The sequence below is a fragment of the Tachypleus tridentatus genome, chromosome 2 (genome assembly GCF_004210375.1).
Source record: "Tachypleus tridentatus isolate NWPU-2018 chromosome 2, ASM421037v1, whole genome shotgun sequence".
NCBI lineage: Eukaryota > Metazoa > Arthropoda > Merostomata > Xiphosura > Limulidae > Tachypleus > Tachypleus tridentatus.
The window spans coordinates 103,382,907-103,398,848 of record NC_134826.1 but is presented as its reverse complement, the minus strand read 5'-3'; the positions used below and the strand labels follow the sequence as shown (position 1 = coordinate 103,398,848).

Genomic DNA, 15,942 nt, shown 5'->3' with positions numbered 1-15,942 from the left:
AATAGGTTCATTGAAAATTACATAAACTCAGGCATTTTTGCTTTACATTTTACCTTCCACATTATAGACTCTACCCAGGAGATCATTTTGATTTGTACACCATTTTTTATTTTTGTTTGGGTTTGTTTTTGCTTATTAGAAGATATCAGTTAGAGGTTTGGATTTTCTGTGTATCTCAGAATGGCTGGTATGGGTATTAACACTTTTACTGATAAGCAGAGAAGAATGTTTCGACCTTCCTAGGTTATCTAAGTGGGTTTCTCATCATCAAGAGTTTGGATTTTCTGTTTTTAGTACAGTCCTTTCTTTTAATTTTGTTTTATTTGACTGTCGAGTATTAATCTTCTATATATATATATTTTACCCTTTATGACCTTAATCCCAACTAGGTTGTGGTCAGCCAGTAATAATAAATCCAATAAATTTTATGCTTGAATGGATGGTGTACACATCCATATAGGATGAGCATAATCCTTGATGTGGATTCAAAATTATGACCTTAAGACTGCTAAATGTGTGCCATAACCACCAGTTTATGCTATTCTTATATGAACATATTTATATTCTCAACCACATTTTTGTTTTTATTTATTATCATACCACAATGCAGAATTCAAAAGTTAAATCAGTCCATTGATTTTATGTTGAGGAAAGTGATTTAACTGAAAATATTTGCTTTTAGGGTCTAGTTCTGTTTTAACCCTCAATTTTTTATTCATCTTATCTTATCTTATTAATATCGTAAGCAAGAGTCAAGATGTTTACCCTCTAATAACATACTCCTGCACATGTAACTATGGTGGAAAAGAGAGTTTTTCCTATTCACATGAGTTTTATCCATAATTCACATTGGTGCTTATATAGATTCTTAATATGAATATGTTTGCCTCTATACTGTTACATTCACACAAAATGTTGGTAATGACAGTTCTTTAGCTAGTGAGCTATTGTGACCTAGACAGTGGATAAAAGAAAAACAAAAGACAGTATTATCATAACATGATAGTAAGAAAAGCTCTCAATTTTAGGAAATGTATGTGTGTTCTGTAGCAAGGCAGTTGAATTCTACCATATAGTCCATCATGTGGATTCATTCACACTTTATGCTGCAGTCAGGTGAGATCAGTTTTACCATTTACCAGGCCTTGTGATAAAACATGTCAGTCTTCAGAGGAAGAAAGTAATATGGACATACTCCATAGTACATTTATTTACAAGTATCACACAGGTAAACAAACAAAATACCTTCATAGAAATAATTACAACAAGTATACATTGTAAACAGAACCATTCATTGATCTACAGTGTAGAGAAAATGCAAACAGTGAATACAAGCATAGAAGATTTAGCATACATTTTAAACAACTAAACAACTACTTCTATGCTTGCTGGTATATCTCCTTCAAGATTGATTGATTAGTTTGTCAATTTATTTTAAGTATTAACAATCATACATGCACATCTACAACCAGTTTAGTTGAGTTTGTGGCTTTGTAATTAATTGTGTTTTTTTTACTCATTTATTTAAAAATATTTTATTATAATATAAAATATTATAACACCAATCCTGTCAGTACAAAGGAAATTTTAGTTACAAGATGCAAGAGGTGAAGAAAAATAAGAAACACTTTACACAAATACATTATAGCTACATCTATTTAACAAACTTTAGGTTTTTGGTAGCAAGAGTTACCGAAAATATACATAACTAAGATACATAATGGCTTATTTTTTATGATAAATCACACAACTTGTTTGATTTTCTGCTCTATAACATTAGATCTACATATTTACATCACATTAAAGTACTTCCTGTCATAGATAATCTTGTAATACCTGTTATATTTCAACTGATTACTAAGGAGTATGTAGCCATTGTATCTAATTAGTTTCTGATATTTTGCTGTGGTGAGTTCGTTGTCAGTCAAAGGCATGTACATAGAATATACATCAGCAATAACTTTGAACTGCCCTTTTATGTGGATGGCTTAAAATATTTTTAGAGAATCCTAGATTTCTAAAACTGTTCATCCTTTTTAACCTCTAGTGTTATTGCAAATGGTTACATTCTATGTATTTCATAGTTTCTGAGTAGTCTCTCTTAAATTTGACCTGGCAAACAACTATTTTATTTGGATGGCTATGAATAGATCTAATTTAGTGCACCATTTCTCACCCACAGCCAATTTCACTTTGCCATAATCATATTTTTTTCATTACATTAGCTCTTAACTTTTAATCAGTTTTAGTCTATACTATTAATATTCCAGAAATTCAATGTATTTATTCTCACTGAGCTTCCTTTAAATACACTGTCCATTTGCTCAGTACAATGGTTCTAATCTTTATGAAACTTTGTAGAATGGACGACAACTGGCTGTTGTGGAGAGGATGTTGTCTTCAGGATCTGCAGTCAAAAGGCCGAAGACTTTTGAAACATCATTTTCTACACTTGTGTCTTCACAACGGGCAGTTGCCATCCATTCTATAAAATTTCATCATGAATACTCTGCCTAAACAATCTATCAAAGGATTTTAATCTTTTGTTTCTTCCATATTTCAATAAACATTTAAAGTTGAACGTATGACTTTTATAGATGTATTAATCAAGAATGCACTAAAATACATTGTAATGGTATTAGAATTCAAACAAAGCAACTGAAAATAAACTCTAAGAAGATAAAACATTTGACTGTATGATAACTTTTAAATTTATAGCTTCTTATTAAAATACTTAGAACATATTCAGCAATAACTACTTTACAGCTGACATCATTAAATCAAACCACATCCACCACTACTATTAAGAAACAGTTTCTTTTACAGAAATATTTCATGAAACACAAGCTTAAGACTGCAACACACTACATGCTAAGGAGTAAATTGGAAAAAATACAAAAGTAATAGATTGTTAATGGTTTGTTGAAAATAAAAACAACAACATAGGTTTATACAGTAGACGTCAGTATTTTGTATGGTATTAAAGAAAGTTGTTTTGTCTTCTAAATTATGGTTATTATAAGTGATTGCAGGGGACACACTCTGATTTTAATTTTCTTTTCAAAGAAAAAAACGAATAGCAGTGATCTTCAGAAGAAAATCTTCTGTTACACAAACACTGCTCTTAATAAATTGTTAATATTTCTTAAATTATAATCTGTAATGTTTAGCCATTTTTTATTTGTTAAGTAATCAAACATACACACGTGATTATTCTGAAATATATATCAAGAACTCAAGCATTATATTAGTATGGGTTTAAGAAGGTTAAATTGTTTGGATACTCCTGTATCTTATGTGTGTTTTCATTGCATATTTGGTATCTTAATCTCTACAAGTATAGGTTGAGTACATTGTTTCTATATTAAGTCTGGTAATGGAGGGCTTATTGATACTGCAAAGGAAAAAATTGATAGTGTTTGCCCAGTAAATGATTGTTTAGATAAGAATAATAACTAGTGAAATGGTATTCTGTCTTGTTTCATGTTGCTAGCATTGGACTGTCTAGGTAGGAGTAGCTAGCAAACTGACAAGGCAGTACTTTTTAACGTTGCTAGCAAGTATGGAAAAATTAATTTGTTGTTAGAGCAGATCTATTTGGTTATTTCTTTTACATTTGTCACATATGTTCTAAAGAGAAATATCATTATGACATTTGAGAAATCTTCTTTAGTTGGACGTTTCAGTTACTAGATTAAGCCAAAGTGATACTATGAAATTACATATCTTGTTTGTTAAATTCTAAAACTTAGGCAAAGTCAGTAAAGTCTGAAACCATTTGAGAAGATTGAGAAGTACTTTTAAAAAGTGTCCAAAATAGCAATCATATCAATAATTTTACAAAGTACAAATACACACAATCAAAAGAACCTTTTTTCTTCTTGGAATTTTTAAGTAAAGACCAAGTAAGCAAACATTAACAAAGTTTTTAAAGCTTTGTTAAAGGTGAACAAAATTTTTAACAAGGAATACTTTTTACATATAGCCGAGGAAGAAATAAGATTTAACACGTGCAAACACAAATGACTTTCTAAACATAGTCTGCAAAGCTAAAGCCTTTATTTAATGTTTTCCATCAGTATCACAAACATTCCTGTAACCTTTTATAGGTACTGGAGTAGTAATAGTGTGCCTGTATTTAAATACTCAAAAATAATTATTAAAGTGTTTATAAAATAGTTTTTATATAATTTGATACAAGGTTAAAGGCACGTTGATAGAAAATCATTAAAGAAAGATAAAGAAATCAGTTTTTTAAGTTTCAAAATTTTAAATAGTACATCACTCCAATAAAACATGCATTTAACTTCAAAGAAATGAACAAATAAAGAATTCATATGCTGAACCTAATACTGACTACATATGGTGACTCAATTTTGGAAAGTTCTTGTAAAGAACTACCTACTTATATAGAACATTGACAACTCCTCAAAGAAACTAAAGTATAAAGAAGTTGCTGGCACTTTTCACTGAAAAGAACAAACCTTTCCTTCCATTTTTTGAGTGATGTTTTCTTATGGTTTCTTTTGGAATATCTGCTACTCCCAAACTTTCACTAATTCTGCATTTTTCTATATTAGGATTGTCTACCTATCAAGATTGCTGCAGACCTCTCCCACATGAGTAATGGCCCCTGTCTTCAAGATTGAATGCCTGTTCTGGAACCTGTTCAGAGATGTATCTGGACCTCTCTGTTGGAAAAATGTCTTTCTGGGAACTGCTTATGGGAAGAGAAATGCCACTATCTCGGGAATATTGCAATGACAGTTCTTGAGGTTCTGTTCAACAACACACAGAATGCTCAATTGGCAGGTTTCAAAACAGTATCAAGTTTTGTTCTTAATTTGCCAAGAAGATTCAATATATTATTATTCTAACAAGATTACATCTGGATGCAGCACTAATCTGACATGTAGATAATTACTTAGCATAGAATTCCAACTTACTTAGTTCATGTTAGTTAAGAAAAGAAATATTTTTTGTTTTTATAAAAAACTAAATTATCAAATAAAAATAACTACTATTTGTATTTTTAATTCCTACTAAATGAGCTAGTCCAATATCTTTTAGTACTTAGTACTGAGCCTGGGGTGTTTAACAGGGGATCATTCTGGAAACTGGGGAGTTAGGGTTATTTTGATAGATCTCAATGAATAAAACTCGGCACAACTTGTAAAACAAAGAAAAATAACTAAATATCAATGAAAATATGCCATCATGACATGCATATGGATTATACTAAAGTGGTACCATACTGGACATTATACCACCCTACTTATATTTACTCTTCATTACAGAAATGGTATTTTTCATTTACGAATTGCTAAAGAAATCATTTTGAAATGCATCATACATATGTTTTGACCTCAACAATACATCTTTGGGCTTTACTTTCACAAAGTATTCAAACTAATGATTTCTTATATCGAATTTCAATCTCCCTTTAATGGTGCCATTTTACCTGTTTTTTATGTTTTTGATGTCAATGCAGTAATCAATTGAAGAATCTCCAATTCAGCTAGTATGTCAAATAAATTGGGTTACTTTTGAATAAACTGTTCCCTCATATGATCTGTATCCTTGGCTTATCTTAAACATTACATTTAAACTACAACATATCTTCTTTTTATCTAATCAAAACAGCCCAAACCTTCCTGGAATGACTTCTTTTTTAATTCTTTCTTAATTGTTTTTTCCCAATCGAAATGCCAAGCTGGCTCATCTAGCAAGTGTTAACAAAACTATTACAAACAGTAAGTATATTTCTTACAAAAGCTGTAAAACAGAAAATATAGAAGGCACAGAAGAAAGACTCTTCTCAGAAACTCTGAGACAGTGTCTGGGAGAAACTTGAGCATAAGACAAAGAGGAAACAGACATATAGAACAGAGGACCAGGAGAAAGTGCTGTACTGGATCTACTAAGGAAGTTAAACGCCTCATAGTACTAACAGAATTCTAGACTCAAGTGATGAATTTGGCTTTTGAATCAATTGTGGGAGGACACAAAGAAGACAGCAGGCAAAATCACCAATAACTTCCATTGGCTAGGGGTCATCAAAGATGTGACCAGATTCTGCAAGTCATGTGACAACTGCCACAGAAGCATACCTAGAGAAAAGTTAAACAGTGTGCTACTGGTGAAATGTTTCTTATAGAAGAGCTGTTCAACAGAGTAGTTGTTGACTTGATTGGACCACTGGTGCCTGTTTTCAACAAGGGTAAGAAGTACATGCTGAGAGTATGTGACACATTACCAAGAAGCCATGGTTTTTCGAATATAGAAATGAAGAGAATAGCAGAAACCCTCCTGGAAGCGTTTTTCAGAATAAGTTTTCCAAAAGAAGTCTTGAATGAGAGAGGAACCAAGTTTACTTCATAATTGATGCAAGTTACCACTTATAGTCTCAGATGTAATGGATTTTGTGAGAAAGCCAACAGAATCTTAAAGGTGTGCCAGAAGAGACCATGTGACTGGGAAAAGTAACTGCAGTTAGTATCATTCGCTTACCTAAAAGTCCCACAAGTACAGAATTTCCATCTTTCAAGTTACTGTACAGAAGAACAGCATGAGATCTGGACAGGAGAAGATGATTTAGAAGTGAGAAATACATATCAGTACATCTTATACTTCAGAAACTGGATAAAGAGACTTGTGAACTTGTTTATAAAATTTTATGCAACTTAAGGCAGTCAAAAGCATTTTTATGACAAGAAGGTCTGGATTCTGTTACAAATAGATAACAAACAACTCACCCTGAAGTGGAAAGGATCTTTTGAAATGCAGAAAGTAGCCAATAGAACAGACCATAAGATGAAAGTTTATGGAAAGAGCAAGACTATCATGCCAATTTGTTGAAAAGGTACTTCAAGAGGGAAAAAAACTTAATGAATTCAAAAAGTTTGAGATACATATATATAGTATAAAAAACTTTGGAAATATTTTTCTTGAAGAGGGACTTACTGTGAGATACACATCACTGTTTACATTTATGTTTAATCCAAGAATTACGATTTAGATAGTGTATATAGTGCAAGTGGTAAATTTAGTTATTTTTAGGAGATTAGAAGTTTGTTTATGTAACTGTTTTTAAATCATGCATTCTGTAGTTCACTAATTCTGAACTGATGACTGTTATAATATTCCATTTGTTACTAGAACTATATGAAATTTTCTGGTTATTTTCATTGAATTTTATTTCATCATAATATTTAGTAGTGTGTGGAACTTAGTAAAACCTCTGTAGGGATATAAGTATGCATCAAAAATGTAGTTTCACAGTGAGATCTAGACTTTTCGATTGTGAGCTAGGCCACACAGGGCATGTAACGGCAATTTTTAAAGTGATCTAGTTACAGATTGTGTTGTGATAACATAGTAGAGAAGAGTAATATGCTTTGTCAATTGAGTTCTAAAGTAATTCAATCAGATTATGTGGACTTTGAAGAAAAAAAAAGAGAAAATTATTGAAACTTCTGGATAAAGCTGCAGTATTTAACACTATAATGAACATTTTTACATGATTTACATGTCCTAATATATTAATTATTTCAATACGGACTTAATATGGCATACACGAGTTTGTCTACACATTTACACACATTGAGTATTCGCAATACAATATTTGATACAGCAAGTATATCTTCATAAAATTTGGTATACTTGTAGTAAAGATTACAAGATTTTTGTACAAAAAAATCAGATTTCTTAATGAAATATTTTTACTAAAGATTTGTTTGTGAAGATATAGTCTATTTTGTTACTAGTCTGAGTGCAAAGTAATTTTGTATTATGATTAAGAAAACTATTCTTCAACCCCAAAATCTCATATTATTTATGTAATCTGTAAAACCTCCTAAAGAAATTTCAAACATTTGTTTTCAGTAAAAATATATTTTATGTTATTTTCTATATTTTAACTATGTGGGGCTTGTCATTTGACCAAACTCGTAACCATTATGAAAAAATGAGGAAGTAAATATAAATTATGCTTTTCTTTATGCTAGAATGATAACATATAAAATAATAATACACATGTTTAGTGTAAGTAGCTTAAGTCTTATAATGATATATATTTATTATTTTTTTATATTGGCCTTCCAGTCATGCCTAGCTAACATTACATAACTTGCATTGATGCAGTACACATGTACTCATGTTAGGTATCCAATAATATAAAACTGACCTTTAGTCTTCCCTGTCTTGGCTATGTTTTAATGGACGAGTATTTTGTAATATACAGTCACATTCCAATGATTATACATTATACACACACACACATACACATTAGAGAAAATTAATACTGATAAAGTTAAGTAAACAAAATCAAAAGAAAGGACTGCATTTAAAACAGCAAATCTAAACCTTTCACCAATTACATTAGTTTGTTATAACCTAAAAACAAGCCAAAACCAAAATAAATAAAAAATTATAAACAAAAAATGCTGCACTAATTAAAAAGATCCTAGAGCACAAGCTATAATTTGGGATATAAAATGTACCCCAGGTTTTGTAGGTAAATGAAAAGTAAGACCCACACTGCAATGGGGATACACCATCTATCAGTCTTAGCTTCCATTCACCAATCTCACATAAAGAAATAACATAAAAGAGAAGCAACAGATATAGTAATAAAATTAGAATTGCAAAATGTGAGTGCTCAAGCCCTCAACATTCCACATCTATATCACCCTTCACTGCCTGCAGATAGTTGTGAGAAGGTGACTGTTCTCCAAAGTAAAAAAGAAGAAAAAAATAATTAAAATATAAAAAATAATTGAAGAAATAAAAATTTAATTCCTATTGCTACTTCTTTATTTTATTTCTTTATGTGAGACTGGCAAATGGAGGTTAATAGTGATAGATGGTGTATCTCCACTACAATGTAGGTCCTACTTCTACAGTCACCTCCAAAACCTAGGGTACATTTTATATCCCACATAACAGCTTGTACCCTGGGATTTTTTTAATTAGTACAGCAGTTTTTGTATATTATTTTTAATTTATTTTTGTTTCAGCTTGTTTTTATGTTATAACAAACTAACATATATATAGATTATTACTATTTAGAAATAAGTTACTAAATTTCAGAAGTAAAGCAAACAATTATCTATTCTGGCTATGACATTTGGACTTAGTTGCTGCTGGACATAGGTTGCTTAGGCTTTTAAATTTTGCACATGGAGGATATCAAACAAAATTTTTGGAGGATTTATATATACAGTTGAATAACTCATAAGTAGCTATACTGATACCATAGAATTCCACTATAATTTATTAAGCTTAGTAACTAAGATGTATTTAGATTTTAAAAAATATAAAAGTTCAAGCAGAAAAAGACACAAACTACCTTCATGAAATCTTGGTTTGAAAGAATGTGGTGGCCTTTTCACAGAATAAAATGGACATTTCAAGCTGTCAATTCATTATTCACATCATATATTGTAGTAAGAGTATATAAGGGACTGTTTCAAAAAAAGGAAAGAGTTGAATGGGGCCACCATGTTTGATTTAGTACATGAGCTATATTTCAGCAAAATGAAAAGATATGAGGTTATTATTTTATATTCTAGTTTGATAATATCAGCAACTTGAGTTCCTATTCTGCACAAAACTATAGATTTAGAATTTTGACATCACAAACCTCTAATTTTAAAGTGTTGCATTCAATATATCACATGACGTGCTAAAATTTATATTTAAGTGTTTTCTTTTAATATTCACTTTTAAATTACGAAATTAACTCATATATAATATTAAAGTTTTAATTATAATCTACAGTTTTATTCCAAACTTGGTTGGTTGGTTGATTTAGTGTTTTATGGCACAAAGCAGCTAGTGCCAAACTTCTAGTAAAAAGTTAAATGTAAATTTAGTAAAATTCATAAAAGGAAATTAAGGTAAAACAAAACAAAATTAAAAAAAAACATAAATAGCATAAAACTAATGTTTACATATAGTCTACAACGTCAAGAGAAAAACTACAGTAATTCAAGTTGTAAAGGACTTTCTGTAGCGTAACTTTAATAATCATAATTCACCAGGAATACTAACAGGTAAGTATAAAAACCACCATCAGTCACCTGAAGTTGGCCTTTCCAGTCCTGATTTCAAGTTATTTAATGTTACAGTCAGTTTCTAATTTCAAATCGAACTAGATGAACTGTGAATTTTAAAAGGGAGCCACATTAAAAAGGTGTAATGTAGAAATTAAAAAACTTAAGTGGCATTAAAAAGATTAATGGCCTTTAAAAAACTAAAAACATTACCAAGGTGGACAGTGTCCCCATCACCAATAACACTGTCAAACATTATGGACAAACCTTGGGACAGAATATGGTAAAAATGGTGCCGTCATTGTGAATTGTAACGATGAAAAGAAAGTAAAATGTGGCTTATTGTGATCTGAGTGTTACAAAAACTATGCACTGGTGCATCAGTTCTAAATAAAAGAAAACAATAAGTTAAAAAAGTGTAACCAATGTAAAGTCTAGTTAGAACAACTTCTTCTTTCCAATCCTTACGGAAGCAAGATGGCCAAAATCCAATATTGGGTTTTATTTGGAAAAGCTTGTTTTCGCGTTGCTCTCTCCAAGTCAATTGCCAACTGGCATGGAGCCGAGCCTTGAATACAGGACCATAGTCCATACATGTATGGGACAGGCACAGTGGTGATAATACCAGAGCAGATAGACTTAGCTGCAGTGTCGGCAAGCTCATTCCTACAAATACCAACATGGCCCGGTAACAAGAAAAACTGGATAGAAGTAGATGTTAAAGAGAGATGTGCCAGTCGGTTTTGAATATCGGTGAGAACAGGGTGTGAACCAACGTGAAGCGATTCCAGGGCCAGTAGAGAAGTAAGTGTGTCAGTATAAATTGTGCAACTTGAGTACTGCTTAGCGTCTATGTGATCCAGGGCAAGAGAAATGGTGTACAGTTCAGCAGTGAACACAGAAGCTGTATAGGGGATTCTGCATGCAACCACTGAACCACAACAAATCAGGTCAGAGCCCACACAGTCACCTGATTTTGAACCATCTGTATAAATAGAAATGGAAGGATGGTTCAAAAGATGTTCAGCAAATATCAGACAGTATTTCCAATCAGGAGTGTCTACTTTTCTCAGATGACTAAAAGATAGGTCACAACTGGGGACTGTAAGAAGCCATGGTGGGATGGGGTGACCAGTGGATATAGCAATGTTATCCAAGGACAGACCCAATTCATTCAATTGTACCTGGATATAAAGGCCAAAAGGAGAAATGGCAGGCCATCTGGTCTGAAAAAGCATGGCTCATCAAGGAAGGAAAACACAACTACAAGTGGGATGCTTTGGTAAGGAACAAAGTTTCGAAGCATATAGTAAAGACAGTTGCAAATGGTGTAGGTGAAGAGGAGGTTCGTGAGACTCTGTGTATAAACTCTGAAATGAGGAAGTGCAGAAAGCTCCGGCCCAAAGCTGAAGTCCCTGATGATGAATGAGATCCAGCATATTTAAGGCCAAAGTCCTGGCAGAGCCATAGACTAGTGATCCATAGTCGAGTTTCAATCGAATAAGAGCACGGTATATCTTCAGCACTGAACATCGATCCACTTCCCAAGTAGTGGAAGAGAAGACACGGAGGATGTTCAGTGCTCTTGTACATTTGACCCACAGCTGCTTGATGTGTGGTATAAAGGTCAGCTTACAGTCAAAGATAAGCTCCAAGAACTTAATCTCAGAGACCACAGGCAGCACAACTTCACTGATATGGAGTTCAGGATCAGGGTGGCAAAAGTGCATGCAAACAGTTTTATAGAGAGAGAAGGTAAAGCCGTTTGCTGTGGTCCACTTCAGTAAACAATTGAGGGCAGTCTGTAGCTGCCGCTCAATATACCTCACGTTCGACAACTGACATGAGATGTGAAAGTTGTTGACATAGAGCCCATTTGCAACAGTGAGAGGGAGTTGTTCAGAGTTGGCATTAATTTTTATACTGAAAAGTGTGACACTCAGAACACAGCCCTGAGGGACTCCAAGTTCCTGTAGAAAGGAATGGAAAAGTGTCGAACTCACATGAACTCAGAATCTCCTGTCCATTAAAAAATGTTTAATAAAATTGGACAAATGGCCATGTAACCCATATATGTGGAGGTCTCACAAAATGCCATACCTCAATGTTGTATCATAAGCCTTCTCAGTGTCAAAGAATATTGACACAAATTGTTGTCGTTTGATAAAGGCTTCTCTGATTGACGTTTTAAGTCAAATTAGGTGGTCCATGGTGGAGCGCTGTCATCGGAATCCACACTGGGTGGGCGAGAGGAGGTTGTTTGATTCATGGAACCAAACAAGACGAGCATTAACCATCCTCTCTAAGGTCTTACAGAGACAGCTCATCAAAGCAATTGGATGGTAGTTTGAAGGAATCTTGAGATTGTTCCCAGGCTTGGAGAAAGGTAAGACAATAGCCTGGTAGACATCAGGAAAAACATTCTCCTGCCAGATCCAGTTAAAAACAATCGGAAGGATAGCAAGAGAAGCAACTGATGCCAGACTGATGAAGGGCCAGTTTGAGTTCCACCAGTGTAAAGAGACGATTATAGTCATAGAGACAATCAGCTTGAAAGGAAAGAGGTGATTGCTCTGCCCGAGTCTTGATGGCTAAGAAGGTGGAAGAAGAAGCAGAAGTGCTAGATACCTGGCAACAGCTTTCACCTAGAATATCGGCAATGCTCTGGGTATTAGCCAATTCCTGGTCATCAGAGAGCAAGATCGAGAGGGGGACAGAGTTATATTGCCCACTGACCCTTCGAATCTTGTCCCATATGACTTTGGAACTGGTGATAAAAGATATGCTGGTTATGAACTTAAAGATTTTTTCTGGCTTTAACGTCTTACCCATCGAGCATGTGCACGAGCCTGCTGGAAAGCAATGCAGTTTGAGAGTGTGGGATATCTACTGAAAGTATCCCAGGCTCATTTTAGAGCCTTCCATGCCATGTGGCAGACAGGATTCCACCATGGATGAGGATATAGTGGAAAACATGTCAAGGTTTTAGAAATACATTGAGCAGCTACTTGTAAAATACAGTCAATTACTGCTACCACACAGTCGTCTATTGATGGCTTACATACAATGGCAGGATCAAGTTCTGCGAGAGCAGTGAAAGAGGGCCAGTTTACCTGATCCAGCTTCCACTGAGGCATGCGGGTTAGGTGGCATCGACCATAGCCAGTCTCTCTCAAGATTACTGGAAAACAATCACTGCCTCATGGGTTATTGTAAACCCTCCATGAAAAATGGGAAAATAATGAAGGGGAGCAAATTGAGAGATCAATAGCAGTAAAGGACTGACTAGGTGCATGGAAATAAGTAGAAAACCAGTATTTAAAAGAGAAAGGTTGTGATCAGAGAGCATATGCTCTAGAGAGTGACCCTCCCATCAATATCAGCACTTCCCCAGATAGGATGATGTCCATTAAAGTCTTCCAGAATTAGAAATGGAGATGGTAACTGTTCAACGAGAGCATCAAGGTCTGATTGATCATATGTCTCTCAAGGTGACAGGTAGAGAGAACAAACAGTGATGATATGACCCAAGGAAACATGGATGTGTTCCATTGTATCAGGGTGGCCATTTTTATTTACGTGTAGGCAAATTGGGTAGAGAACCCTTCTGTTTACAATCACGTCTTTTTTCCTTACTGTCCTTACTTGAGGGAGGTCTATCAACCTCCATGGATCCTGCCCTGGGTCGACTGGGGGGTCTTTGCTGTTGAAAGGGGATTCCAGAGACTGAGGACATGAACAACTGAGATGAGGTAGTGGACAGTAATTTTTGAGCCTCAGGATAGGTAATGTTATGAATCGTTTTCAAAGGTTGCACCTCTTTTTCTTCCAACCATTTAGGGTAAGAACGAAAGTAGAATGGGTGAGAGCCATTGCAATTGATGCAATGAGGGTCTGTTTAATACTCGTAGGCATCATGGTCCTCACCACTGCAACAAGCATATGTCAAGGAACCACGACATAACATCTTTGAGTGACCAAACCTTTGACACTGGAAACATTGGAGAGCGTTTCAAATGTATGGCCATACTCTGCAATTAAGATAACCTGCCTTGATGGTGACATGCAGACGTGGTGATGTAAATGTGAGAATGAGGTCTTTGGCCAGCACCATAATTCCATCTTTGCGAGTGGAAATATGCCTCACTGCAGAAACTCCTTGGGTGGAGAAACCTGCATGAATCTCTGACTCTGGGATGTTCTTCAAATCCCTCCCAACAATAGGGTTGACCCTGGCCTGAGTGGACCAGCCAACTGCCCATCTACAGGAATTCAAGGCCAAAGTGGTGTGTTAGGGTTGGACCCCTCAACCACCAGAATCCTCTCTTCCTCTTCACAGGTTGCCATGCACGGCAAACATATGGGTGGATGTTTAGATCCCAGAGGAGGTAAAATGAAAGAACAGAGCCTTCCCTGGGAGGTCCCCTCACCACATACAGGGATCCACACCAAGGGGGATTCCAAATTTATTGACAAAGATTCGTAAAATAGTAGTTCATTAACATTTTGAATGCAAGTCAACAAATGTGATGACATTAACTTTGACCTGTGACTCATCGTAAAAGGGTTAACTTAATAAAACAACTGGACAGTGCATTGTTTGTTTATTGTTGAAATTTATCACCAACAAGTCACAGGCATCAACTGTAAAAAATCAAGCCCATACACAAAACCTGACATACTTTTCATAAGACATTTTGTTAGAACTATTATTACATTCTTTACCTATTCCTTTACAGATTTTTTAAAGAATTAAAAGAACAGTGTTAAAAATAAAATAGGGCTAATACAATGTCTTGTGACAAGTATAATTAATTATAATCATGCTTGTAAAAGGCATTCATGATATAATAGTTGTTGTAGCAAATTGCTTATATAAATACTTCTAATGAGTAATGCATTTTTTTTTAGATTAACTTCAACACAGGCTTAGTACACTTGAATGACCATAACCACTTTGTATTTCTTTAAAGTATTTATAGATTTATTAATCCTAAATTTTAGTATAGTGTGCATACCTTCACAAACTTTGGCAGTTTCAGATAACATTTTCAGACTTTTCACATTCAAAAAGAAACAAAACATTTTTTTCAAATGATGTAGTTTTAATAAACTAAAATAAAGATTTGTTCATTGATATACTGAGAATTTGTTTTATGTAATCTGTGAGAAAATTAATTTTCATTACAAGATTAAAAATAATTTATCTCAAAATTCTCATGTCCTTTGTATAATCCCTAAAACCTCCTATATGCATTTCAAACGTCTTTTTTAAGTAAAATTTTATATCTCCTCTGTTATTTTCTCTACCCTAATTTGAAACAGGGTTAGTCAATTTAAAGGACCTGGTAAACACCAAAAAGTAAACATTGAAATAAATTTCAATTTCCCTTTTTTTTTTCCTTTCCAAAATGACTTCAATTTGTAACAAGAAACTTCATTCAGTTATCCTAAAAAGCTTTAAACTTGTAATAGTATACACATCCACTTGTGATTAAATTTTGTTTTACTGTCTTTTTGAACCATCTCCAGCTACTACCTGCACCATTATAAGTTGTAAGTCACTCAGAACATGTGCAGCTTGCATTACGCTACTGATTTACTTACCCAGGTGCTATATACATGCAGTCTCATGAAATATTTTTATGATATTATTATTTTTAATTTTACCTAATATAATCTAAAACCTAACCTAAACAAATCCCTATTTTTACATTTTAGTTATTTCTATAGTAATAAATAAAGTATAAACATGAAATGTAGTGCTTAACCAATTTTCTTTTTTCTTGGTGTTGAGTGCCAAGGACATTTAATCCTACTTTTTTATACTAATAGTAGTAATGCACTAAATAACTTTTACTTAATTAAATAATACACCAAAGAACAT

At 33.7% G+C, this 15,942-nt stretch overlaps 1 protein-coding gene across 27 annotated transcripts in view; it reads right to left on the bottom strand.

Annotated features, from left to right (window-relative positions):
• Positions 1 to 1,166: 1,166 nt before the first annotated feature.
• Positions 1,167 to 15,942, bottom strand: part of LOC143244728 (RIMS-binding protein 2-like) — a 196,704-nt gene continuing 181,928 nt past the window's right edge. For 26 of the 27 annotated variants that reach the window (XR_013025296.1, XR_013025295.1, XM_076489897.1 and 23 more), the window contains one exon: positions 1,167 to 4,778. Coding sequence is in view for 24 of the 27 variants with exons in the window: in XM_076489897.1 (XP_076346012.1) it covers positions 4,594 to 4,778 (185 nt within the window). In the remaining 3 variants the exon portion in view is untranslated. The remainder of the gene's footprint in view (positions 4,779 to 15,942) is intronic. The other variant, XR_013025294.1, reaches the window with a different exon arrangement.